The 22,196-nt window shown below is 69.8% G+C and overlaps 4 protein-coding genes across 4 annotated transcripts; 2 read left to right on the forward strand and 2 right to left on the reverse strand.

The window, feature by feature from the left end:
• Positions 1–236: 236 nt before the first annotated feature.
• Positions 237–5,411, reverse strand: NKPD1 (NTPase KAP family P-loop domain containing 1). The gene is made up of 4 exons (XM_088531689.1): positions 5,376–5,411; positions 4,112–4,247; positions 2,896–3,027; positions 237–1,861 (listed from the first exon to the last, which is right to left on the reverse strand). Exons 1-4 carry the CDS (start codon positions 5,409–5,411, stop codon positions 237–239), a joined length of 1,929 nt encoding a protein of 642 aa, XP_088387815.1.
• A 1,681-nt stretch (positions 5,412–7,092) lies between these two features.
• Positions 7,093–14,279, forward strand: LOC148593219 (galectin-9-like). Its single transcript, XM_088531690.1, has 11 exons — positions 7,093–7,122; positions 7,750–7,838; positions 8,876–9,074; positions 9,962–10,124; positions 10,773–10,790; positions 10,863–11,011; positions 11,332–11,367; positions 11,465–11,494; positions 11,595–11,686; positions 12,419–12,584; positions 14,136–14,279. The coding sequence occupies exons 1-11, from the start codon at positions 7,093–7,095 to the stop codon at positions 14,277–14,279; spliced, it is 1,116 nt and encodes a 371-aa protein (XP_088387816.1).
• A 1,853-nt stretch (positions 14,280–16,132) lies between these two features.
• BLOC1S3 (biogenesis of lysosomal organelles complex 1 subunit 3) lies at positions 16,133–17,551 on the forward strand. Its single transcript, XM_088531710.1, has 2 exons — positions 16,133–16,160; positions 17,039–17,551. Exon 2 carries the CDS (start codon positions 17,048–17,050, stop codon positions 17,549–17,551), a length of 504 nt encoding a protein of 167 aa, XP_088387836.1. The 5' UTR covers positions 16,133–16,160; positions 17,039–17,047.
• Positions 17,552–18,207: 656 nt separating this feature from the next.
• On the reverse strand, positions 18,208–21,980 carry CCDC61 (coiled-coil domain containing 61). The gene is given in 11 exon segments (XM_088531691.1): positions 18,208–18,299; positions 18,431–18,491; positions 19,054–19,120; positions 19,213–19,285; positions 20,210–20,487; positions 20,623–20,705; positions 20,770–20,947; positions 21,033–21,173; positions 21,438–21,595; positions 21,664–21,746; positions 21,833–21,980. Coding segments are annotated over 11 exon segments (1,362 nt in total).
• Positions 21,981–22,196: the final 216 nt, after the last annotated feature.

Raw genomic sequence — 22,196 nt, forward strand, 5'->3', positions numbered from 1 at the left:
CGGCGTTTTTGGCCGAGAAGCGGCGTTTTTGCACCAGAAGCAGGGTATTTTTGCACCAGAAGCAGTGTTTTTGCACCAGAAGCAGCGTGTTTTTGCACCAGAAGCAGCGTATTTTTGCACCAGAAGCAGGGTATTTTGCACCAGAAGCAGCGTTTTTGGCCCAGAAGCAGGGTATTTTTGCACCAGAAGCAGGGTATTTTGCACCAGAAGCAGGTATTTTGGCCCACAAGCCGTGTTTATTCCGGCGCGGCGGGCGCGCGCTGCACCGCGCGGCTCTCGGCGGGCGCCAGGCGGCCCAGGCCGCGCAGCAGCCCCATGCGGCGCCGGATGGACGGGTCCAGGTTGACGGTGAAGCGCAGCAGCCGCGCGGCCTCGTCGCCGCGGAAGGGGAAGTCGCGCGCCAGGAAGCTCTCGAACAGGCCGGGGTCGCCGTCCAGGCTGAGCGCGTTGCGCAGCGGCTCCCGCGCCGCCCACAGCTCCGCGCGGTGCTCCTGGAACACGGCCCAGAGCGGGCGCCGCGGCGGCGACGGCCCCGCGTCCTCCAGGCACTGCAGCGCCCAGCTGAGCCGGCACGGCCACTGGTTGGCCAGCACGACCCAGGCGGCCGCGGCGCGCGCCGGCAGCTCCGCGCGGCCGCCCTCGTGGTGCAGCAGCAGCCGCAGCGTCACCGGGATGGTGTTGACGATGCGCCGCATCTGCACGCTGCTGCAGGGCACGTAGCGCGCCAGCAGGTCGCCGTCGTCGTGCAGCGCGCGGAACGCCGCGTGGATGTAGGGCACGGCCGCCGCGTCCGTGACGTGCCGGTTGCGCGGCGGCGCCGCAGCGGCGCCCTTGGCGCGCCGGTGGCCGCGCTCCACGTTGCGCGTGATGATGCGGTACATGAGGTCCTCGCGCGTCTGCACCGCCTCCTCCAGGCACTGCAGCTTGGAGCGCGTGCCCATCTCCGGGATGGAGAAGGGCAGCGTCACCGTGCGGTTCAGGTACAGGTAGCCGTTGTCGGCCAGGCCCTTCATGCAGCTCGTCTGCTCCAGGCACGGCACGATGACGCTGGGGTCCACGGCCAGCAGGAAGATGAAGGGGCTGTTGGCGTCCGAGAGCAGCGTGTTCATGGCGTTGAGCACCCCGGCCACCTTCTCCGGGTAGCAGATGTCCAGGCTGGTGATCTCCAGCACGACGCGGAGCTGCCGCCGCTCGAAGATCTCCATGAAGGCCAGGAAGCCGATGAGCACCTCCACCTCGCTGCGCACCTTGCTCATGAAGCCCAGCTGGCTCGTGAACTTCTCGCTGTTGGTCAAGTGCTCGATCTTCTTCTTCTCGCTGATGAGCAGGTTCTTGAGGATGGAGGCGGCGCCCAGCACCAGCCCGGAGCCCGACAGCGACGCCACGGTGCTGCCGGCCACCTTGAGCGCGTGGTTGTCCTTGATGCCCGGCACCAACAAGGCCACCAGCAGCACCACGAGCCCCGCGCTCAGCAGGGCCACCAGCCCCCAGAGCTTGAGACACGTGTCCTTCTTGAGCACCCACTCGCGCTGGCTGAAGCCGGACGCGTAGCGGGGCCGGCTGCCCATGACGTGGTAGACGCTGAGCGGGAGGGCCCCGAAGTGCTGGCGGACGCTGTCGCAGAGCGTGGTCACCAGCCCGGCCCACAGCTTGTCGCAGCCGGCGTATTGCCACGCGCTGAAGCGGATGAAGATGAACTCGATGTTCTTCCGCCGCAGGTGCAGCTCCGTGATCACCGGCCGGTAGAAGGCCAAGTACCAGAGCGCCTGGACGAGGCCCCAGCCGTGGGGGCTGCGCGGCCGCTGGTGGCTCCGCTGCAGCTCGGCCTCCTCGCGCCGCGCCATCTCCTCCTTCATGAAGCCTGGGGACGCGGGAGACGCGTGGGGCGGCGGGACCGGGAGGGACCGCGACGGCCCCCGAGCGCCGGGCGCAAACAGGAGGGCTGTGGGGCGGGGAGGACCTCGGTGTGGGGCAGGGGCTGGAGGTGGCCCTAGAGGAACCCAGATCTTGAGGAGCGGATGGGCTGGATGTGGCCCTAGAGGAACCCCAGATCTTGAGGAGTAGATGGGCTGGATGTGCAAGGAGGACCTTGGATGTTGGAGCGGATGGGCTGGAGGTGGCCCTAGAGGAACCCAGATCTTGAGGAGCGGATGGGCTGGATGTGGCCCTAGAGGAACCTCAGATCTTGAGGAGCGGACGGGCTGGATGTGGCCCTAGAGGAACCCCAGATTTGGAGGAGCGGACGGGCTGGATGTGGCCCTAGAGGAACCCAGATCTTGAGGAGCGGATGGGCTGGATGTGGTACAAGGAGCTGGACAAGGAGCAGATGGGCTGGACATGCAAGAGGGACCTCAAGTGCTGGGGCAATGGGCTGGATGTGGCTCTAGAGGAACCTCAGAGGCTGAGGAGCAAACGGGCTGGACTTGGTGCCAGGACCTCAGAGGCTGGAGCAGCTGGACCGGCCAGGCAGGAAGGACCTCGAATGCTGGGGCAGATGGGCAGGACGTGGCACAAGGGGGACCTCGAATGCTGGGACAGATGGACAGGACGTGGCACAAGAGGGACCTCGAATGCAGGGACAGATGGGCAGGACGTGGCACAAGGAGGACCTCGAATGCTGGGGCAGACGGGCAGGACGTGGCACAAGGAGGGACCCCGAATGCTGGGGCAGATGGGCAGGACGTGGCACAAGGGGGACCTCGAATGCTGGGGCAGATGGACAGGACGTGGCACAAGGAGGACCTCGAATGCTGGGACAGATGGACAGGACGTGGCACAAGGAGGATCCCGAATGCTGGGGCAGATGGGCAGGACGTGGCACAAGGAGGGACCTCGAATGCTGGGGCAGATGGGCAGGACGTGGCACGGGGGGACCCGGCTCTGTCCCCCTCCTACCCGTGACCTTGTCCAGCAGCGAGTAGAGGCGCCGGCCGCAGGGCGCGTAGACGCCCACGGTGACCGGCGTGGACGTGTGACACAGCGTCTTGGACAGGCACCGGCAGTAGACGTCATCCTCCGTGAGCAGCTCTGGGTGACAAGGGGACACGGGCAGCGCGGGGGCCTTCCCGCGTGGGAGGGGACCCACGTGTCCCTCGGCGTGGGGACAGGCCACCCCGCGTGGGCACCACCCCGGGACAGCGGGCGAAGGCCACCAAGCGCCCCGGTGACAGCGGTGGCCTTTGGACCCTGCCGGCGCTTGGCAGCTGCGGCCGCTCCGATTGTTTGTAGGGAAAAGGCGGAAACTGCCCCGTTTAGTGCGGGCAAACAGCAGGAGGTTGGGCCAAATGACCCCGTGGCAACGAGCCGCTCCGGAACAGCCGCTGTGCCAGGGCGAAATTCCAGCTGGAATTGCCCCTGGATTCTCACCCCGTGGCAATGAGCTGCTCTGGAATAGCCGCTGTGCCAGGGCGAAATTCCAGCTGGAATTGCCCCTGGATTCTCACCCCGTGGCAATGAGCTGCTCTGCAATAGCCGCTGTGCCAGGGCGAAATTCCAGCTGGAATTGCCCCTGGATTCTCACCCCGTGGCAATGAGCTGCTCTGGAATAGCCGCTGTGCCAGGGCGAAATTCCAGCTGGAATTGCCCCTGGATTCTCACCCCATGGCAACGAGCTGCTCTGCAATAGCCATTGTGCCAGGGTGAAATTCCAGCTGGAATTGCCCCTGGATTCGTGGTGCCGGCCCGGAGCAGGACTCCACTCCAGAGTGTGGGAGTTTGGGGGCAAAATCCCAACGTTTTGAAGCTGCTTGGGCAGATTTGGAGTTGCTACAAGAATTCATGGGGGGTGGGAAGGATGGGATGGGATAGGAAGGGTGGGAATGGAATAGGAAAGATGGGATGGGATTAGATGGAAAGGATAGGATGGGGCAGGAGACATGGGATGGGATCGGATGGGATGGGACATGATAGGACGGATCAGATGGCACGTCCGGAGTGGGATGGGATGGGACACGATAGGACGGATCAGCTGGCACGTCCGGAGTGGGATGGGAGGGGATGGGTTGGAGCACAACAAGGTGGAATCTGATGGCGGGAATGGAATGGGATGAGCCGGGAGGGATGAGGTGGGAGAGCCGGAACGCGGCGGGACGGGATCCGGGGGGACGGGAACCTGGGTGCTCGTCCGGCTCCACGTCGACCGCGGCGCCGTCCCCGCGGCGCTGGGGACCGTCCCCGGCGCCCAGCCAGGCCTCGCGCTCGTCACCGCTGCTCGGGGGCGGCGCGGAGCACGCGGAGCAGCAGCCGCCCTGCAAGGGGACGCGTCACCGCGGCCACCCGGCGTGGGGACACCCGTCACCGCAACCACCCCGCAAGGGGACATGGGCAGCGCGGCCACCCCATTTGGGGACACGGGTAGCGCGGCCACCCAGCAAGGGGACATGGTCACCGCGGCCACCCCGTGTGGGGACACGGGCAGCGCGGCCACCCGGCACGGGAACACGGTCACCGCGGCCACCCCGCGTGGGGACACCCATCACCGCGGCCACCCGGCAAGGGGACATGGGCACCGCGGCCACCCCGCGTGGGGACACGGTCACTGCAGCCACCCGGCAAGGGGACACGGGCAGCGCGGCCACCCCGCGTGGGGACACCCGTCACCGCAACCACCCCGCAAGGGGACACAGGCACCGCGGCCACCCAGCAAGGGGACACGGTCACCGCTACCACCCCATGTGGGGACACCCGTCACCGCGGCCACCCTGCGCAGGGACACGGGCCAGGGGCCCTGGGGACACTGGGGATGTGGGGCGGGTGGCACTGGGGACACTGGGGGACACGGGACAGGCTGGACTGGGGGACACTGTCCAGGGGGACATGGGGACACTGGGGGCCATGGACCAGGTGGCACTGGGGGACACTGGCCAGGGGATCCTAGGGACAATGGGACACAATGGGGCGGGTGGCACTGGGGACATGGGACAGGCTGGACTGGGAGACACTGACCAGGGGGTCCTGGGGACACTGGGACACATGGGGCAGGTGGCACTGGGGACACTGGAGGACATAGGACTGGCTGGAACAGGGGGCCACTGTCCAGGGGGCCATGGGGACATTGGAGCACGTGGGGCGGGTGGCACTGGGGGCCATGGGACAGGCTGGACTAAGGGCCATCAGCCAGTCTGTCATGGGGACACGGATGACCAGAGGACTGGCCGGACATGGGGACGCTGGTGGCCCGGGGCCACCCTGCAGAGGGGACACGGAGCCAGGGCACCCTGGGGACACTGGTGGCCGGGGACTTGTCCCTCCCGGGTGCCACCAGCCAGGCCCTCCTGGGGACATCCAGCTGCCACCTCCCCCCAACCCCCCCGGCCTCCCTTCCAGGGCCACCCCCGTGTCCCCGTGTCCCCGTGTCCCCGTGTCCCCATCCCTACCGGCTCCGGCAGAGCCGTCTCCACCTCCGGCTGCATCCCGGCTACCAGCGGCCCCGCTCGGCCATCGCTGCCGCTTATAAAGTGGCCGCTCCGGCCCACGCGCGGCCTCCGATGACAAACGGGAGACACGGGGACACGGACAACAAGGGACACGGGCGCCAAAGCCACAACAAGCGCCCAGCCCGGGCGCCCAAGGAAATAATTAAGTGCGGATTAGGCGGAAAATCTGGCTGTGCCGGTGGCGGCCGCGGTGGCGGCGGCGGCGTCGCCTCCTCCCGCCCTGACTCAGGTGGCAGCAATGTCCCCGGGCGGCTCCGGCCGTGTGGGGCACGTGCCACCGTCACCGCGCCGTGGGGCCGGGCGGATGTGGGGCCGGGCCTGGCATGGGGACGTGGGGCAGGGGGGGGCGGAGGGGAGCGAGGGGACGCGAGGGACGGGGGGGACATGGAGGGGACATGGGGGACATGTAGGGGACATGGGGGGCCACGTAGGACACAGAGGACCAAGGGGACACGAGGGGTGCGGGGGACACAGGGGACATGTAGGGGACACGGGGGCATGTAGGGGACATGGGGGACATGTAGGACACAGAGGACCGAGGGGATGTGAGGGATGCAGGGGACATGGGGACATGTAGGGGACACGGGGGGTATGTAGGGGACATGGGGGACATGTAGGGGACACAGGGGCATGCAGGACACAGAGGACCGAGGGGACATGAGGGGTGTGGGGGACACGGGGGACATGTAGGGGACACGGGGGGCATGCAGGACACAGAGGATCAAGGGGACATGAGGGATGCGGGGGACACGGGGGACGTATAGGACACAGAGGACCAAGGGGAAATGAGGGGTGAAGGGGACAGGGGGGACATGTAGGGGACACGGGGGGCAGGTAGGGGACACGGGGGGGATGTAGGGGACACGAGGGGGATGTAGGGGACATGAGGGATGCAGGGGACATGGGGACATGTAGGGGACATGGGGGACGTGCAGGACACAGGGGGCCAAGGGGACATAAGGGACATGAGGGACGCAGGAGGCCAAGGGGATCAAGGGGACATGAGCAATGCAGGGGGACACGAGGGACATGGGGGACATGGCGGGGGATGCAGCATGTGAGGGACACAAGGGACGCAGGTGGCATGGGGGGACATGCAGGAGACGGGGTGTCATTTTTGGTGACGAGGGGACATGGGGGATGCAGGGGGCCAAGGGGGTGGAGGGGACCTGAGCAGGGCAGGGGGACACGGCAGGATGCGGCGTGCGGGGGACATGGGGGACACGGGGACACGGGGACCCGGGGCACACGGGGACACGGGGGACACAGGGGACACGGGGACACAGAGGACGCGGGGGACATGGGGGACGTGGGGGGCACGGGGGGGCACGGGGGGACACGAGGGACACGGGGACACGAGGGACACGGGGGGACACGAGGGACACGGGGGACGCGGCGCCGCCCCGAGGCCGGGTGAGGGGCGCGGGCCGGAGCCGCAGGGGTTAAGGGCGGCGCTGCGGGAGGCGCCGCCGCGGGGAAGCGAAAGCGAAGGTGGCCCGAGGGCTGCGGGGACAGCGGGGACAAACGGGGACCGAGCGGGGACCGAGCGGGACCGAGTGGGGACAGCGGGGACCGAGCAGGGACCGAGCGGGGACCGAGCGGGAATCGAGCGGGGACGTCGAGCGGGACCCAGCGGAGACTTCGCCCCGGAGCGACCATGTCCTGGCAGGCGCCCATCCTAAACCCAGTGAGGGGCACGTGTGGGGCTGGAGGGGGCACGTGTGGGGCTGGAGGGGACACGTGTGGGGCTGGAGGGGAGGGGGGACGTGTGGGGCTGGAGGGGACACGTGTGGGGCTGGAGGGGACATACTGGGCTGGGGTGGGGGTACATGGGGCTGGAAGGGGGCATGTGGGAGCAGAGGGGACATATGGGGCTGGGGGGGACCTATGGGGCTGGGGGGGTTATATAGGGCTAGGGTGGGGCTATATGGGGCTGGGGGGCAAATGGGCATGAAGGGAACATATAGATTAGGGGGGCTGTGGGGACAGGACGTGAAGGGGACAGGGGTGACATAGAGGTTTCTCATAGGGGAAGTGGCCCTATGGGGCACGAGGTGGCCCCATGGGGCACGAGGTGACCATGTCAGGCGGGGGGGAGGGAAGGGACACATAGGGGACCGAAATGGTCACACATGGGGCCATATGGGAGTGAGTGGGACCCTATGGTCCAGGGTGGCCATGGCGGGGACAGAGGTGGCCAGAAGGACAAGGGGTGGCCGGGGGTGGGGGTCGGGGGGACCCAGACGGCCATGGGGACCTGGGGGTGGCCCCGTGTCCCCCCCACGACGTGTCACCCACCCGCGGGGTCCCGCAGAGCGTCCCCTTCTCCCACTGCATCCTTGGTGGCTTCAGCCCGGGCCAGAACATCGTGATCCAGGGCCAGGTGCCCGTCGGGGCCAAGAGGTGGGGCAGGGGGTGCCAGCCCCATTGCATGGGGTGCTACAGGGTTGGGGGGGCACCCCTATATACATGGGGTGCGGGAGCGTGGGGGGCTTTTGGGGGGCGGGGGGGCAGCCCATTGCAATGGGTGCCGCCGCATGTGGGGGGTTCTACCCCCTTGCACCGGGTGTTGCTGCATGGTTGGGGGGTCACCCCATTGCAGTGGGTGCATGTGTGGGGGGTTCTACCCCATTGCACCGGGTGTTGCTGCACGGTTGGGGGGTCACCCCATTGCAGCGGGTGCATGTGTGGGGGGTTCTACCCCATTGCACCGGGTGTTGCTGCATGGTTGGGGGGTCACCCCATTGCAGTGGGTGCATGTGGGGGGGGTTCTACCCCATTTGGGGGGGGTTCTACCCCATTGCACCGGGTGCTGGTGCATTGGATGGGGGTCACCCCATTGCAGCGGGTGCATGTGTGGGGGGTTCTACCCCATTGCAGCGGGTGTTGCTGCACAGTTGGGGGGTCACCCCATTGCACGGGGTGCATGTGGGGGGGGTTCTACCCCATTGCACCGGGTGCTGGTGCACGGTTGGGGGGTCACCCCATTGCACGGGGTGCATGTGTGGGGGGTTCTACCCCATTGCACCGGGTGCTGGTGCATGGTTGGGGGGTCACCCCATTGCACGGGGTGCATGTGGGGGGGTTCTACCCCATTGCAGCGGGTGCTGGTGCATGGATGGGGGGGTCACCCCATTGCATGGAGTGCATGTGTGGAGGGTTCTACCCCATTGCAGCGGGTGCTGCTGCATGGTTGGGGGGTCACCCCATTGCAGCGGGTGCATGTGTGGGTGGTTCTACCCCATTGCAGCGGGTGTTGGTGCATGGTTGGGGGATCACCCCATTGCAGCGGGTGCATTGGAAGGGGGTCACCCCATTGCAGCGGGTGCATGTGTGGGGGGTTCTACCCCCTTGCACCGGGTGTTGCTGCACGGCTGGGGGGTCGCCCCGCTGCAGCGGGGGGTCCTGCCGGGGGTGCCAGCCGTCCCCCGTCCCCCCAGGTTCGCCGTGAACCTGCGCTGCTCCTCGGGGGACATCGCGCTGCACGTGAACCCCCGTTTCGAGGGGCGGCCCCCCGTGCTCGTGTGCAACGCGCAGCAGGGGGGCGCCTGGGGGGCCGAGCAGCGCCAGCCCGCGCCCCCCCTGGCGCCCGGGGCCGCCCTCGAGCTCATCCTCAACGCCCAGGCCCAGGGCTACCAGGTGGGGCCACCCCCCTGGGCACCCGCTATGGGGCAGGGAGCTCCGGACCCCCCAGCTATGGGGCACAGACCCCCCCCCCTTGCCCCCAGACCCATTGCAGTGGGCACAGGCAGCCCTAGACCCCCGGCAATGGGTGCAGAGGACCCCAGACTATGGGTGCACAGACCCCCAGTAATTGGGACACAGACCCCCCCTCTCCCCCAGGGCCCCCAGCTGCAGGTGCCCAGACCACCCAGGACCCCTGGTTATGGGCGCAGAGGACCCCAGACCCCCGCAATGGGCACCCAGACCCCTGGTTATGGGCACAGGGGACCCCAGACCCCCGCAATGGGCACCCAGACCCCCAGCAATGGGCACAGAGGACCCCAGACCCCCTGCAATGGGTGCAGAGGACCCCAGACCCCCACAATGGGGTGCCCAGACCCCCAGCGATGGGCACAGAGGACCCCAGACCCCTGGTTATGGGCACAGAGGACCCCCAGACCCCGGTTATGGGCACAGAGGAGCCCAGACCCCTAGCAATGGGCACCCAGACCCCTGGTTATGGGCACAGGGGACCCCAGACCCCCACAATGGGCACCCAGACCCCTGGTTATGGGCCCAGGGGACCCCCAGACCCCGGTTATGGGCACAGAGGAGCCCAGACCCCTAGCAATGGGCACCCAGACCCCAGTTATGGGCACAGGGGGCCCCCAGCCCCCGGTTATGGGCACAGGGGACCCCAGACCCCCAGCAATGGGTGCCCAGATTCCCAGCAATGGGCGCAGAGGACCCCCAGGCCCCTGGTTATGGGTACAGAGGAGCCCAGCCCCCCGGTTATGGGCACAGAGGACCCCAGCCCCCCGTCCGTGGGCGCAGAGGCCCCTCCAGCCCCGCGGCCCCCGCAGGTCTCGCTCAACGGGCGGCACCAGCTGCACTTCCTGCACCGGCTGCCCCCGCACACGGTGCAGACGCTCGAGGTCACCGGCGACGTCACCGTCACCTGCGTCAGCTTCACCGGATCGGTGAGACCGCCCCCCCCCCCCCCCCCGGGACCCCCGGGACCCCCCTGCATCCCGGAACCGCCCCCGGGATCCCCCCCCTGCACCCCGGGACCCCCCCCCCGCACCCCGGAACCGCCCCCGGGATCCCCCCCCTACACCCCGGGACACCCCCTGCACCCCGGGACCCCCCCCCGGGACCCCCATGCACCCCGGGATCCCCCCGGCACCCTGGGACCCCCCCCCTGCACCCCGGGACCCTCCCCCTGGGACCCTCCCCTGCACCCCGGGATCCCCCCCTGCACCCCAGGACCCCCCCACCCTGCACCCCGGGATCCCCCCTGCACCCCCCCTGCACCCCGGGGTGCCCCCCTGTACCCCGGGATCCCCCTGCACCCCGGGACCCCCCCCCCGGGATCCCCCCTGCACCCCGGGACCCCCCCTGCACCCCGGGATCCCCCCCGCACCCCAGGACCCCCCCCCCTGCACCCCGGAACCCCCCCTGCACCCCGGGACCCTCCCCCTGCACCCCGGTACCCCCCCGGCACCCCGGGACCCTCCTGCACCCCAGGGTGCCCCCTGCTCACCCCGGGACCCCCCCAGGACACCCCCTGCACCCCGGGGTGCCCCCCACACCCCAGGACACCCCCCCCTGCACCCTGGGATCCCCCCTGCACCCCGGGGTGCCCCCCGCTCACCCCGCTCTGCCCCCCCGCAGGCGCCGCCGTTGCAGTCGGTGAGTGGGTGCCCCCCCCCCCAGCGCCGGCACCCATGGGTGCAAGCGCTCACCGGCCTCTCCTCCCGGCAGCTCCTAGTTGGGAATCCGGCATGGAATCCACTGGGAATGGCTCAGAAAAGGGTCTGGGCGACACGTGTGCAAGGGCATGGGTGCATGTGGGCGTGCAAATGCATGTGTGCATGCAGGTGCACATGGTGTGGGTGCACAAATGCACGCAGGTGTGCAAATGCATGCGGGCTTGCAAACATGCATGGGGTGTGCAAATGCATGCAGGCGTGCAAATGCATGTGGGCATGCACATATGCACGCAGGTGCACATATGGGTGCGCAAATGCACATGGGTGTGCAAATGCATGCGGGTGTGCAAATGGATGCAGGGCGCTTGCAGGGCAGCTGGGTTGCCCCACATGCCGGGATGAGGGAGACGCTCCGGGATGATCTGGGATTTGGGATTTGGGATGGAGATTTTTCGGGGGGAGCATCTCCCACGGGAGCCCCATCCCGGCCCCGATCCGGAGCCGCTCTCCTGTCTCCGCAGAGGATTCGGGGCAGGAAGGGCATCCAGCCGGAGCAGGTAGGGGGTGGCACCGGGTGACACGGGGACCCCCCAGGGCGGCTGGGAGGTGGCACCGGGTGACACCGCCGTGGGTGACACCGTCCTCTCCCTGCAGCCCAATGAGCCGGTGGTCGTCAGCAACCCGGTGAGCCCCCCGCATCCATCCCCATCCCGGAGCCTTCGGCTCCATCCTCCCCCTCATCCGTGTGGCCCTTGGGGACACTGAGGGTGGCCGGTCCCCGCAGAGTGTCCCCTTCGTGGCCGCGCTGCCCCGGACGCCCTCGGCCCAGCCCCGGCCCATCACCATCGTGGGCAGCGTCCGGCCCAACGCGGACAGGTCCGGAACGGCGCCGGGAGAGTCGGGATGCGGGAAGGGGAGAGCCGGGATGCTGGAATGGGCTGGGGTGTGGGAAGTGGTCTGGGATGCTGGAAAAGGTCCAGGATCCTGGGGAGGGCGGTCCGGAATGCAAGAAGGGGCCTGGAATCCTGGAAGGGGATGTCTCGGATGCTGGAAGGGGTCTGGGATGTCGGAAGGAGTCCAGGATCCTGGAGAGGGATCCGAGGTGCTGGAAGGGCTCTGGTGTCCTGGGGGGGTCCAGGATGCCAGAAGGGGTCTTGGATCCTGGAGAGGGGTCTGGGATTCTGGAGGAGGGGTCCGGGATGCTGGAAGGGGTCTGGGATTCTGGAGGGAAGGTCCAGGATCCTGGAGGGGGGGGTCTGGGATGTCAGAAGGGATCCAGGATCCTGCAGGGGGGTCTGGGATGCTAGGAGGGATCTGGGATCCTGGAGGGGGATCTGGGATGCTGGAAGGGATCCGGGATCCTGGAAGGGGGGGTCTGGGATCCCGGGGCGGGGGGGCTCTGGGATGCCGGGAGGGATCCAGGATCCTGGAGGGGGAGGGTCTGGGATCCTGGAGGGGGCTCTGGGCTGCTGGGAGGGATCCAGGATCCCGGGGGGGGCTCTGGAATGCCAGAAGGGATCCAGGATCCCGGGGGGGTGCTCCGGGATCCCGGGGGCGCTCCGGGCTGCCGGCGGCCCCGGGCCGGTCCGAGCGCTGCGGCGGCGCCAGGTTCCACGTGAACCTGCGGAGCGCGGCCTCGGGGAACGTGGTCCTGCACGTGAACCCGCGGCTGCGCGAGGCCGCCCTCGTGCGCAACACCAAGGTCCGCGGCCAGTGGGGCACCGAGGAGCGGCACGTGGCCACCATGCCCTTCGCCATGGGACAGCCCTTCCAGGTGGGGACATGGGGGGGACACTGGGGACATGGGGACATGGGGGGGCATGGGGGATGTGGGGGACATGGGGGACATGGGGGGCATGGGGGACATGGAGACATGGGGACGTGGGGACATGGGGACACGTGGGGGATGTGGGGGACGTGGGGATATGGGGACACATGGGGGACACGGGGACACATGGGGGACATATGGGGGATGTGGGGGACATGGGGGATGTGGGGACACGTGGGGGATGTGGGGGACATGGGGGACACGGGGGACATGGGGGATGTGGGGGACATGGGGGACACGGGGACACGTGGGGGACACAGGGGACATGTGGGGGACATGGGGGAGACACGGGGGACATGGGGACACAGGGACACGGGGGACATGGGGGACATGCGGGACATGGGGGACGTGGGGGACATGGAGACATGGGAGACATGGGGGACATGGGGGACATAGGGGACGTGGGGGGGCATGAGGGACACGGGGACATGTGGGGGACACAGGGGACACGTGGGGGACATGGGGGGACATGGGGGACATCATGGGAGACATGGGGACACGTGGAGGACACGGGGGGCATAGGGGACATGGGGGACATGTGGGGGACATGGAGACATGGGAGACATGGGGGACATGGGGGACGTGGGGGGGGCATGGGGGACACGGGGACACGTGGGGGACACAGGGGACACGTGGGGGACATGTGGGGGACACGGGGGACATGGAGGAGACACGGGGGACATAGGGGACATGGGGGACATGGGAGACATGGGGACACGTGGAGGACACGGGGGGCATAGGGGACATGGGGGACATGTGGGGGACACAGGGGACATGGGAGACATGGGGACACGTGCGGGGCACAGGGGACACGTGGGGGACACGTGGGGGACATGGGGGCCTTGGGGACGGAGGACACGGGGACATGTGGGGGACACGGGGGATGTGGAGGACATGGGGACACGTGGGGGACATGGGGGACACGGGGACACATGGGGGGACACATGGGGGACACGGAAGCACGGGGGACATGGGGGACACAGGGGACATGTGGGGGACATGGGAGCACAGGGACAAATGAGGGATGCAGGGGACATGTGGGGGACAGAAGGGACATGTTGGGGACATGTGGGGGACACGGGGGACATGGGGGACATGTGGGGGACATGGGGGACATGGGGACACATGGGGGACGTGTGGGATGCAGGGGACACATGGAGGACACGGGGCCACGCGGGGGGCACAGGGACATGGGGGACATGTGGTAGACACAAGGACACATGGGGGACACGGGGACAAATGGGGGACACGTGGCAGACACTGGGGACATGGGGCCATGTGGGAGACACAGGGCTGTATGGGGGACACTGGGGGCTGCACGAGGGCTATGGAGGACATGGGGGACACGGGGATGTGGGGGGGTACGGGGCTGTACAGGGGACACAAGGGACATGGGGCTGTGCGGGGGACACGCGGGGGACACGCAGGGGACACAAGGGACACGGGGACACGCAGGGGACACGTGGGCCGCGGACCCACGGGCTCCCGGTGCCGCAGCTGGAGATCCGCACGCTGGCCCACGGCTACCAGCTGCTGGTGAACGGGCAGCCCGTGTGCGACTACGGCCACCGGCTGCCGCCCGGGGAGGCCGACCAGCTCGAGATCGCGGGGGACGTCGCGCTGGCCTGCGTGCGCTTCTGAGCGCGGGGACGTCACCTTGGGGACGTCACGCTGGGGACGTCATGTTGGGGACGCCGCGCTGGCCTGCGTGCGCGGCTGAGCAGCAGCACGGGCATGGGGACCTGCATGGGCATGGGGACCTGCATGGGCATGGGGACAAGGACAGGCAGGGGGACCTGCATGGGCACAAGGATGGGCATGGGGACCTGCATGGGCATGGGGACAAGGACAGGCATGGGGCATGGGGACCTGCGTGGGCATGCGCATGGGGATAAGGACAGGCAGGGGGACAAGCATGGGCATAGGGACAATGACAGGCAGGGGGACCGGCATGGGCATGGGGACAAGGACAGGCAGGGGGACCTGCATGGGCACAAGGATGGGCATGGGGACCGGCATGGGCATGGGGACAAGGACAGGCATGGGCATAGGGACAAGGACAGGCAGGGGGACCTGCATGGGCACAAGGATGGGCATGGGGACCTGCATGGGCATGGGGACAAGGACAGGCATGGGGCATGGGGACCTGCGTGGGCGCAAGGATGGGCATGGGGATAAGGACAGGCAGGGGGACAAGCATGGGCATAGGGACAAGGACAGGCAATGGGGACAAGCATAAGTGCAAGGATGGGCATGGGGACATGCATGGGCATGGGGACAAGGACAGGCATGGGGACCAGCATCAGCACGGGCATGGGGATAAGGACAGGCATGGGGACAAGCATGGGCATAGGGACAAGGACAGGCAGGGGGACCTGCATGAGCGCAAGGATGGGCATGGGGACCGGCATGGGCATGGGGACAAGGACAGGCATGGGGCATGGGGACCAGCGTGGGCATGCGCATGGGGATAAGGACAGGCATGGGGACAAGCATGGGCATGGGGACAAGGACAGGCAATGGGGACCAGCATGAGTGCAAGGATGGGCATGGGGACCTGCATGGGCATGGGGACAAGGACAGGCATGGGGACCAGCATCAGCATGGGCATGGGGACCTGCATGGGCACAAGGACGGGCAGGGGGACCAGCGTGGGCATGAGCATGGGGACAAGGACAGGCATGGGGACCAGCATGGGGACAAGGACGGGCAGGGGGACCAGCATGGGCATGAGCATGGGGACAAGGATGGGCATGGGGAGCTGCATGGGGACAAGGACGGGCAGCGGGACAAGCATGGGCATAGGGACAAGGACGGGCATGGGGGCCAGCATGGGGACAAGGACAGGCAGGGGGACCAGCATCAGCACGGGCATGGGGACCTGCATGGGCACAAGGATGGGCATGGGGACCTGCATGGGGACAAGGCCAGGCATGGGGACAAGCATGGGCATGGGGACAAGGGCGGATGCGAGCATGGGGACGGGGACAGGGGCAGACATGGGGATGGTCACGGGCATCATCATGGAGACGGTCCTCGGTGCTGGGACCTGGGGAGGGGGACAGGGACGGCTCCGGGCTCGGACACCGCCCCTTGGCTCCCATTAAACCGGCTCAAGCTCCAGGTCGTGTCCTTGTGTCCCCAGGGATTGGCGCGGCACAGGGGGACAGGGACACGCGAGTCCCAGGATGGGGACATCAGGGTGCAGTGGGATGGGGGACACGGGGGTCCTCCAGGATGGGGACATCGGGGCCCCCTGGGGTTGGGGACATGGGGGTCCCCTGGGGTTGGGGACAGGCTCCCATTCCACGCCGTGTCCCGGCCCCCCCCCGTCGTGTCCCCAATGTCCCCCCGCGGGGCAGGGCGCTCCCACCGCCGCCCGCCAGGGGGCGCCGCGCGTCCCGCGCATGCGCCCTGCGCACTCCTGGCAACGCCCCGCGCCGCCATGGCGAGTGAGGGCACTTCCGGGAGGCGGCGGCACGTGACGGCGCTCACGTGACTCGCGGAGGCGCCGCGCGCGAGGTGGGGAGGGGGCCGCGGCGGGGAGGGGGGGCCCGGAGCGGGGCTGGAGCGGGGGGGGGGGGGGTCCATGGGGCTGGGGGGAGAAAGGGGGAGCCTGGGGGTCCCCATGGGGCTGGGGTCTCCATGGGGCCGGAGGGGGGCACTGTGAGCCTGGGGGTCCCCATGGGGCTGGTGGGGGGAGGCTTGGGGGTCCCCATGGGGTGGAGGAGCTTGGGGGGGTCCCTATGGCGCTGGGGGGGCCTTGGGGGATCCCCATGGGGCAGGGGGGAGGTCACTATGAGCCGGGGGGGTCCCCATAGTGCTGGGGGTGGGGCTGGGGGTCTCCATGGGGCAGGGGGTCCCCATGGGGCGGAAGGGGGTCACTATGAGCCAGGGGGTCTCCATGGGGCTGGTGGGGGGGGGGGCCTGGGGGCTCCCCATGGGGCAGGGGGTCCCCATGGTGCTGGGGGGGGGCTGGGGGTCTCCATGGGATGGGGGAGCTTGGGGGGGTCCCCATAGCGCTGGGGGGGGGCCTGGGGGCTCCCTATGGGGCAGGGGGTCCCCATGGGGCTAGGGGGGACCTTGGGGGCTCCCCATGGGGCAGGGGGTCCCCATGGAGCTAGGGGGGACCTTGGGGGCTCCCTATGGGGCAGGGGGTCCCCATGGGGCAGCCCCTGGGGACACGGTGGGGGGGGGGGCCTGGGGGCTCCCTATGGGGCAGGGGGTCCCCATGGGGCGGAAGGGGGTCACTATGAGCTAGGGGGTCTCCATGGGGCTGGTGGGGGGGGGGGCTGGGGGCTCCCCATGGGGCAGGGGGTCCCCATGGGGCAGGGGCAGCCCCTGGGGACACGGTGGGGGGGGGGGGCGCTCCGGGCCCCGCTGACCCCCCCCCCCCGCAGGCGGGGGCCATGGCGGCTCCCCCCCCCGCGCTGGTGCCGGGGGAGGCCTCGGAGAGCGACTCGGACGCGGAGCCGGCGGCACCGGCACCGGCCTGCGGCGCCCGCGCGGGCTCCAAGGTGCCGGGGGAGGCGCCCGAGACCGACGACAGCGACGGCGACAGCGACGGCGACAACGATGACAATGACAACGAGGGGGGGCCGGCGCAGCCCGAGGCCCCCCCGGTGGTGCCGGTGTCCCCGGGCGGCGTCGCGGGGCCGTCGCTGCTGCAGCAGCGGCTGCGCGGGGGCAACGCGCGGCTGCGCGACGCGGCGGGCGCCGCGGCCGGCGGGCGCTACGGGGCGGCCGCGCGGCGCCTGCGCGCGCTGGGGCCGCCGTTGGCGCGGGCGGCGGCGGCGGCGGCCGGCGCGGCGCACAGCGTGGGGACGGCGCGGGACGACCTGCGCGCCGTGGCCGCCGCCGCCGCCATCGTGGCCGCCTGCGGCCTCCTGCCCGAGCTGCGCGGGCCGCTCTAGCCCGCGGCGCCGCCTGTAGCGCCGCCTGACGTCACCCGGGCTACAGCCGGACGTGCACCACCTGTAGTGCCGCCTGTAGCGCCGCTGCCTCGTCTGGGCTACAGCCGGACACACACCACCTGTAGTGCCGCCTGACGCCACCTGGGCTACAGCTGGACACGCACCGCCTGTAGTGCCGCCTGACGCCGCCTGGGCTACAGCCGGACACGCACCGCCTGTAGTGCCGCCTGACGCCACCTGGGCTACAGCCGGACGCGCACCGCCAGCCTGCAGCCGTGTCACCGCTCCACTCACGGTGTTGTCGGCACCCACCGTGGTGGTGTCGGCACCGGTTGTCGTGTTGCCGGTACCGGTTGTGGTGTTGTTGGCACCCACCGTGGTGTTGTCGGCCCCGTGGTGTTGTCTCCTGCCGCCTGTTGTTCTCCTCCGGCCCCTCTCACTGCCTGTGCTTAAATAAAGCCCTGGTGGGGACAGCGCGACGGCTCCTTTGGACACAGGCGGCAGCGCGGGGGACAGGGCGAAACGGCACGGCGGCGGCCACGCAAAACGTTTATTTACACCAAAAACGGGGGGCCCGGCCCCACGGCGGGGGCAGCCCCACGGCGGGGGCCGCCCGGGTCCCCCCGTTCCCGTCCCGGGATCCCGGGAGGCTCCGGTCACGTGCGCAGGTTGTTCATGTACTCCTGCAGCGCCTGCAGCCGCGCGTCGATCTCCGACAGCTCCGCGGGCGGCTCCGCGCACCGGTTCTCTGCGGGGGGAGGCGCCGGTCCGGCGGGACACCCGGAACCGCCGGGACACCCGGAACGGGGGGATTCCCGGAACCGCCGGGACGCCCGGAACCGCCGGGACACCCGGATCCGGCCCCGCGGCCGCGCTCACCTTTCCCGGAGCCGGTGCCGCCGGACGCGGGCGTCTTGCGGGGACCGGGCGCGCGAGGGGCCTGCGGGGGGACGCGGCGGTGCCGGGCGCGGGAAGGGCACCGGAACGCCGGGAAGCGGTGCCGTGGATCCCGCGCGCTTCCCACACGCTTCCCACGTGCTTCCTGCTTCTTCCCACACGCTTCCCGCCTGCTTCCCCCATCTTTCCCAGGCTTCCCGCATGCTTCCCGTGGTTCCCTGTTTCCCACATGCTTCCCGCTCGCTTCCCGCATTTCCCCATTTCCCGCATGCTTCCCGTTTCCTGCGTGCTTCCCACTTGGTTTCCCCACGTTTCCCATGTGCTCCCTCCATGTTTCCCATGTGCTTCCTGGCACTTCCCATGTGCTCCCTCCATGTTTCCCATGCGCTTCCTGGCACTTTCCGTGTGCTCCCTCCATGTTTCCCATGCGCTTCCCCCTCACTTCCCACACACTTCCCCCATGTTTCCTGCGCACTTTCCCCACATTTCCCCCACGTTTCCCGCATGTTTCCCCACACTTCCCCACACTTCCCCCACGCTTCCCCACATTTCCCACACGCTTCCCCACATTTCCCGCGTGCTCCCGCCCCGATCCGGCCGCTCACCGATCCGGGGCTGTTCCACGCGGCGGATCCGAGGGGTTTCCGTGCGCGGGGCGCTCTCCTCCGGCCCCTGCGGGAGCGGGAGCGCGCGGGCAGCCCGATCCCAATCCCGATCCCAATCCCGATCCCGGCACCCGCGCGCCCGTCCCGCCGCCCCGTTACCTGGGGGGCTCCGCGTATCCGTCGGCGTCGCTCGCCGAGCTCGCGGCCGAGCGCCGGCTCCGGGCGCTTTCCACTGCGGAGACGGGAGCCAAAGGGGGACGGTCATGGAAACGGGACCCGCGGGGATGGTCACGGAGACGGGAACCGAGGGGGGACGGGACCGGGGGGACAGGACCCACAGGGACGGTCACGGAGACGGGAGCTCCGGGATCCGCGGTGGGGGACGGTCACGGAAACGGGACCCGCGGGAATGGTCACGGGGACGGGAGCCGAAGGGGGACGGTCACGGAGACGGGAGCTCTGGGACCCGTGGGGACAGTCACAGACAGGAACCGAGGGGGGACGGGACCCGGGGGGACAGGACCCCACGGGGACGATCACGAAGACAGGAGCCAATGGGGGACGGTCACGGAGACGGGACCCGGGGGGACAGGACCCACAGGGACGGTCATGGAGACGGGAGCTCCAGGACCCGCAGTGGGGGACGGTCACGGGGGGACGGGACCGGGGAGACGGGACCCGGGGGGACAGGACCCCATGGGGACGGTCACGGAGATGGGAGCTCCAGGGGGACGGGACCAGGGGGGACGGGACCAGGGGGACAGGACTCCACGGGGATGGTCACGGAGACGGGAGCTCCAGGACCTGTGGGGGGGGACGGTCACGGGGACGGGAGCCAAGAGGAGACGGGACCTGGGGGACAGGACCCCATGGGGACGGTCACAGAGACGGGAGCTCCACGGGGACGGGACCAGGGGGACAGGACCCCACGGGGACGGTCACGGAGACGGGATCTCCAGGACCCGTGAGGGGGGACAGTCACGGGGACAGGAGCCAAGGGGAGACGGGACCGGGGGGACAGGACCCATGGGGACGGTCACGGAGACAGGATCCAATGGAGGACGGTCACGGAAACGGGACCCGCGGGGGGACGGGACCCACGGGGATGATCACGGAGTCGGGATCCCCGCGGCCCGCGGCGGTGCCGCTCACTCACCGGACGAGCTGCGCCCGCAGCTTCGCGCGGGGCTGTCGCGTCCCCACGAGGCGCCCGTGCGGCGGTGCCGCTCGCTGCGGCGGGGGACACGCGGTGAGCGCCCCACGGTGACAATGACAACGCGAGCGCGCGGCGCCCGCGCTCACCTGCGCAGCTCGGCCTCCTGCTGCCGCCGCTGCCGGGCCCGCACGAAGGCCGTGGGGTCGAAGCGCGGCGGGACGCGATCGCACCGGGCGCCGTCCCGGGACGCCGAGCGCGGACGGGAGCCGGTGCCGCCGCTGCGGGGGACGCCCGAAACCCCCGTGTGGCCCCGCGGCGTCGCCGCGGGGCCACACGGGGGTTTCGGGCGTCCCCCGCAGCGGCGGCCACGGTCACTCACCCCTTCTTGTCACTCACCCCTTCTTGTCACTCACCCCTTCTTGTATCCGTCGAGCTCCGCGCTCAGGCTCTGCACGCGCAGCCGCAGGCTCCGCTCGGTCGCCTTGGCCTGGGCCAGCTGCGGGAGGGCACGGATGGGATTCCCGGTGTTCCCGGCGCTCCCGGCGCCGCGCGGTTCTCACCTCCGCGGAGAGCCGGTTGCGCTCGCGCTGGCGCTGGCTGCGCTCGCTGCGGAGCTCGGCCTCGAGGCCGCGCAGCGCCCGCTGCAGCGCCCGCGGGTCCGGCGCGCCGCGCGCCGCCCGCCGCAGCTCCTGCGCCGCCGCCTCCGCCTGCCGCTTCTCCTCCAGCGCGCGCCGCAGCCTGGTCCATGGAGAGAGTCGGGATGAGCGCCGGGATGAGCACCGGGAACGCGCCGGGAACGCGGCGGGATCGCGGCGCCGCTCACTCGTCCCGCAGCCGCCGCGTGTCGGCGTCGCGCGGCGCTCCCTTGAGCAGCGCCAGCTCCTCGCGCAGCTCCCGGATCACCTCCTGCAGCGCCGCCGGGTCGGGCCGGCCCGCGTACGGCAGCGGCAGCGGGTAGTGGATCCTGCGGGAGGAGCGGCCGCGCTGCCCCCGGATCCGCACCGGGATCCGGGATCCGCACCGGGATCCGCGCCCGGATCCGGGATCCGCACCGGGATCTGCACTGGGATCCGGGATCCGCACCAGGATCCGCACCGGGATCCGGGATCCGCACCGGGATCCGCACCGGGATCCGGGATCCGCACCGGGATCCGCACCGGGATCCGGGATCCGCACCCGGATCCGCACCGGGATCCGGGATCCGCGCCCGGATCCGCGTGGGCGCTACCTGTCGAACTCCACGGAGTAGATGAGGATGAGGTAGCGCTTGGAGCCCAGCGCGGGCGCCGGCGCGGCGCGCGGCGCGGTTCGCCCGCCCAGCTTGCGGCTGCGCAGCGCCTCCAGGTCCGCGTACGTGAGCAGGTCCAGGCTCACGGCGTCGCTGCTCTGCGGGGGCCGCTCGCTGGCACCGCCGGCATTCCCGGCGGCATTCCCGGCGGGATTCCCGGCCTCACCTGCGTCAGCGCCGACTCCAGCATGCTGCAGAAGATGCCGAACTGCTTGAAGTTGCCCGTCTTGTGCGTCAGGTCCTCGATGACTGCGAGGGGACACAGAGGGACGAAGCCGCTCCCGAGCGGCTCCCACGCGGATCCGGCCGTCGGGAACGGCGGGATCGGGACTCACAGGCGGCGTCGAACTCCCCGCGCCACTGGTCGGCCGTGCGGCGGTCCTCGACCTCGAGCTCCAGCGCGTCGCCGCTGGCCGCCATGCGCACGGCGTGCGCGCCCGCGCGGAACGCGCACTCGGCCTGCGCGCGCTGCACCCGCGCCATGGCCTGGGGCCGGGGGGGGAAATAGGGGATTGGGGGAGCCTGGGGGGTGTTTGGAGGGGTAAATAAGGGCCTGGGGGGCTTCTAGAGGGGTAAATAAGGGCCTGGGGGGAGCCTGGGGGCTTTTGGAGGGGTAAATAAGGGCTTGGGGGGCGGGGGGGGGCTGGGGGGTGTTTGGAGGGGTAAATAAGGGCTTGGGGGGCACTGGGGGGAGCCTGG

Source organism: Tinamus guttatus, unplaced genomic scaffold (assembly GCF_059628265.1).
Source record: "Tinamus guttatus ecotype Peru unplaced genomic scaffold, ASM5962826v1 Tinamus_guttatus_pri_ptg000425l, whole genome shotgun sequence".
NCBI lineage: Eukaryota > Metazoa > Chordata > Aves > Tinamiformes > Tinamidae > Tinamus > Tinamus guttatus.

Coding starts and splice junctions, on each gene's coding strand:
- NKPD1 (XM_088531689.1), bottom strand. CDS start 5,411: ATGCAGCCGGAGGTGGAGACGGCTCTGCCGGAGCCG. Junction 4,248..5,375: donor AGACGGCTCTGCCGGAGCCG/GTAGGGATGGGG, acceptor GTCCCCTTGCAG/GGCGGCTGCTGCTCCGCGTG. Junction 3,028..4,111: donor GGAGCCGGACGAGCACCCAG/GTTCCCGTCCCC, acceptor CTTGTCACCCAG/AGCTGCTCACGGAGGATGAC.
- LOC148593219 (XM_088531690.1), top strand. CDS start 7,093: ATGTCCTGGCAGGCGCCCATCCTAAACCCA. Junction 7,123..7,749: donor AGGCGCCCATCCTAAACCCA/GTGAGGGGCACG, acceptor GGGGTCCCGCAG/AGCGTCCCCTTCTCCCACTG. Junction 11,012..11,331: donor GGGTGCACAAATGCACGCAG/GTGTGCAAATGC, acceptor CTGTCTCCGCAG/AGGATTCGGGGCAGGAAGGG.
- BLOC1S3 (XM_088531710.1), top strand. CDS start 17,048: ATGGCGGCTCCCCCCCCCGCGCTGGTGCCGGGGGAGGCCTCGGAGAGC.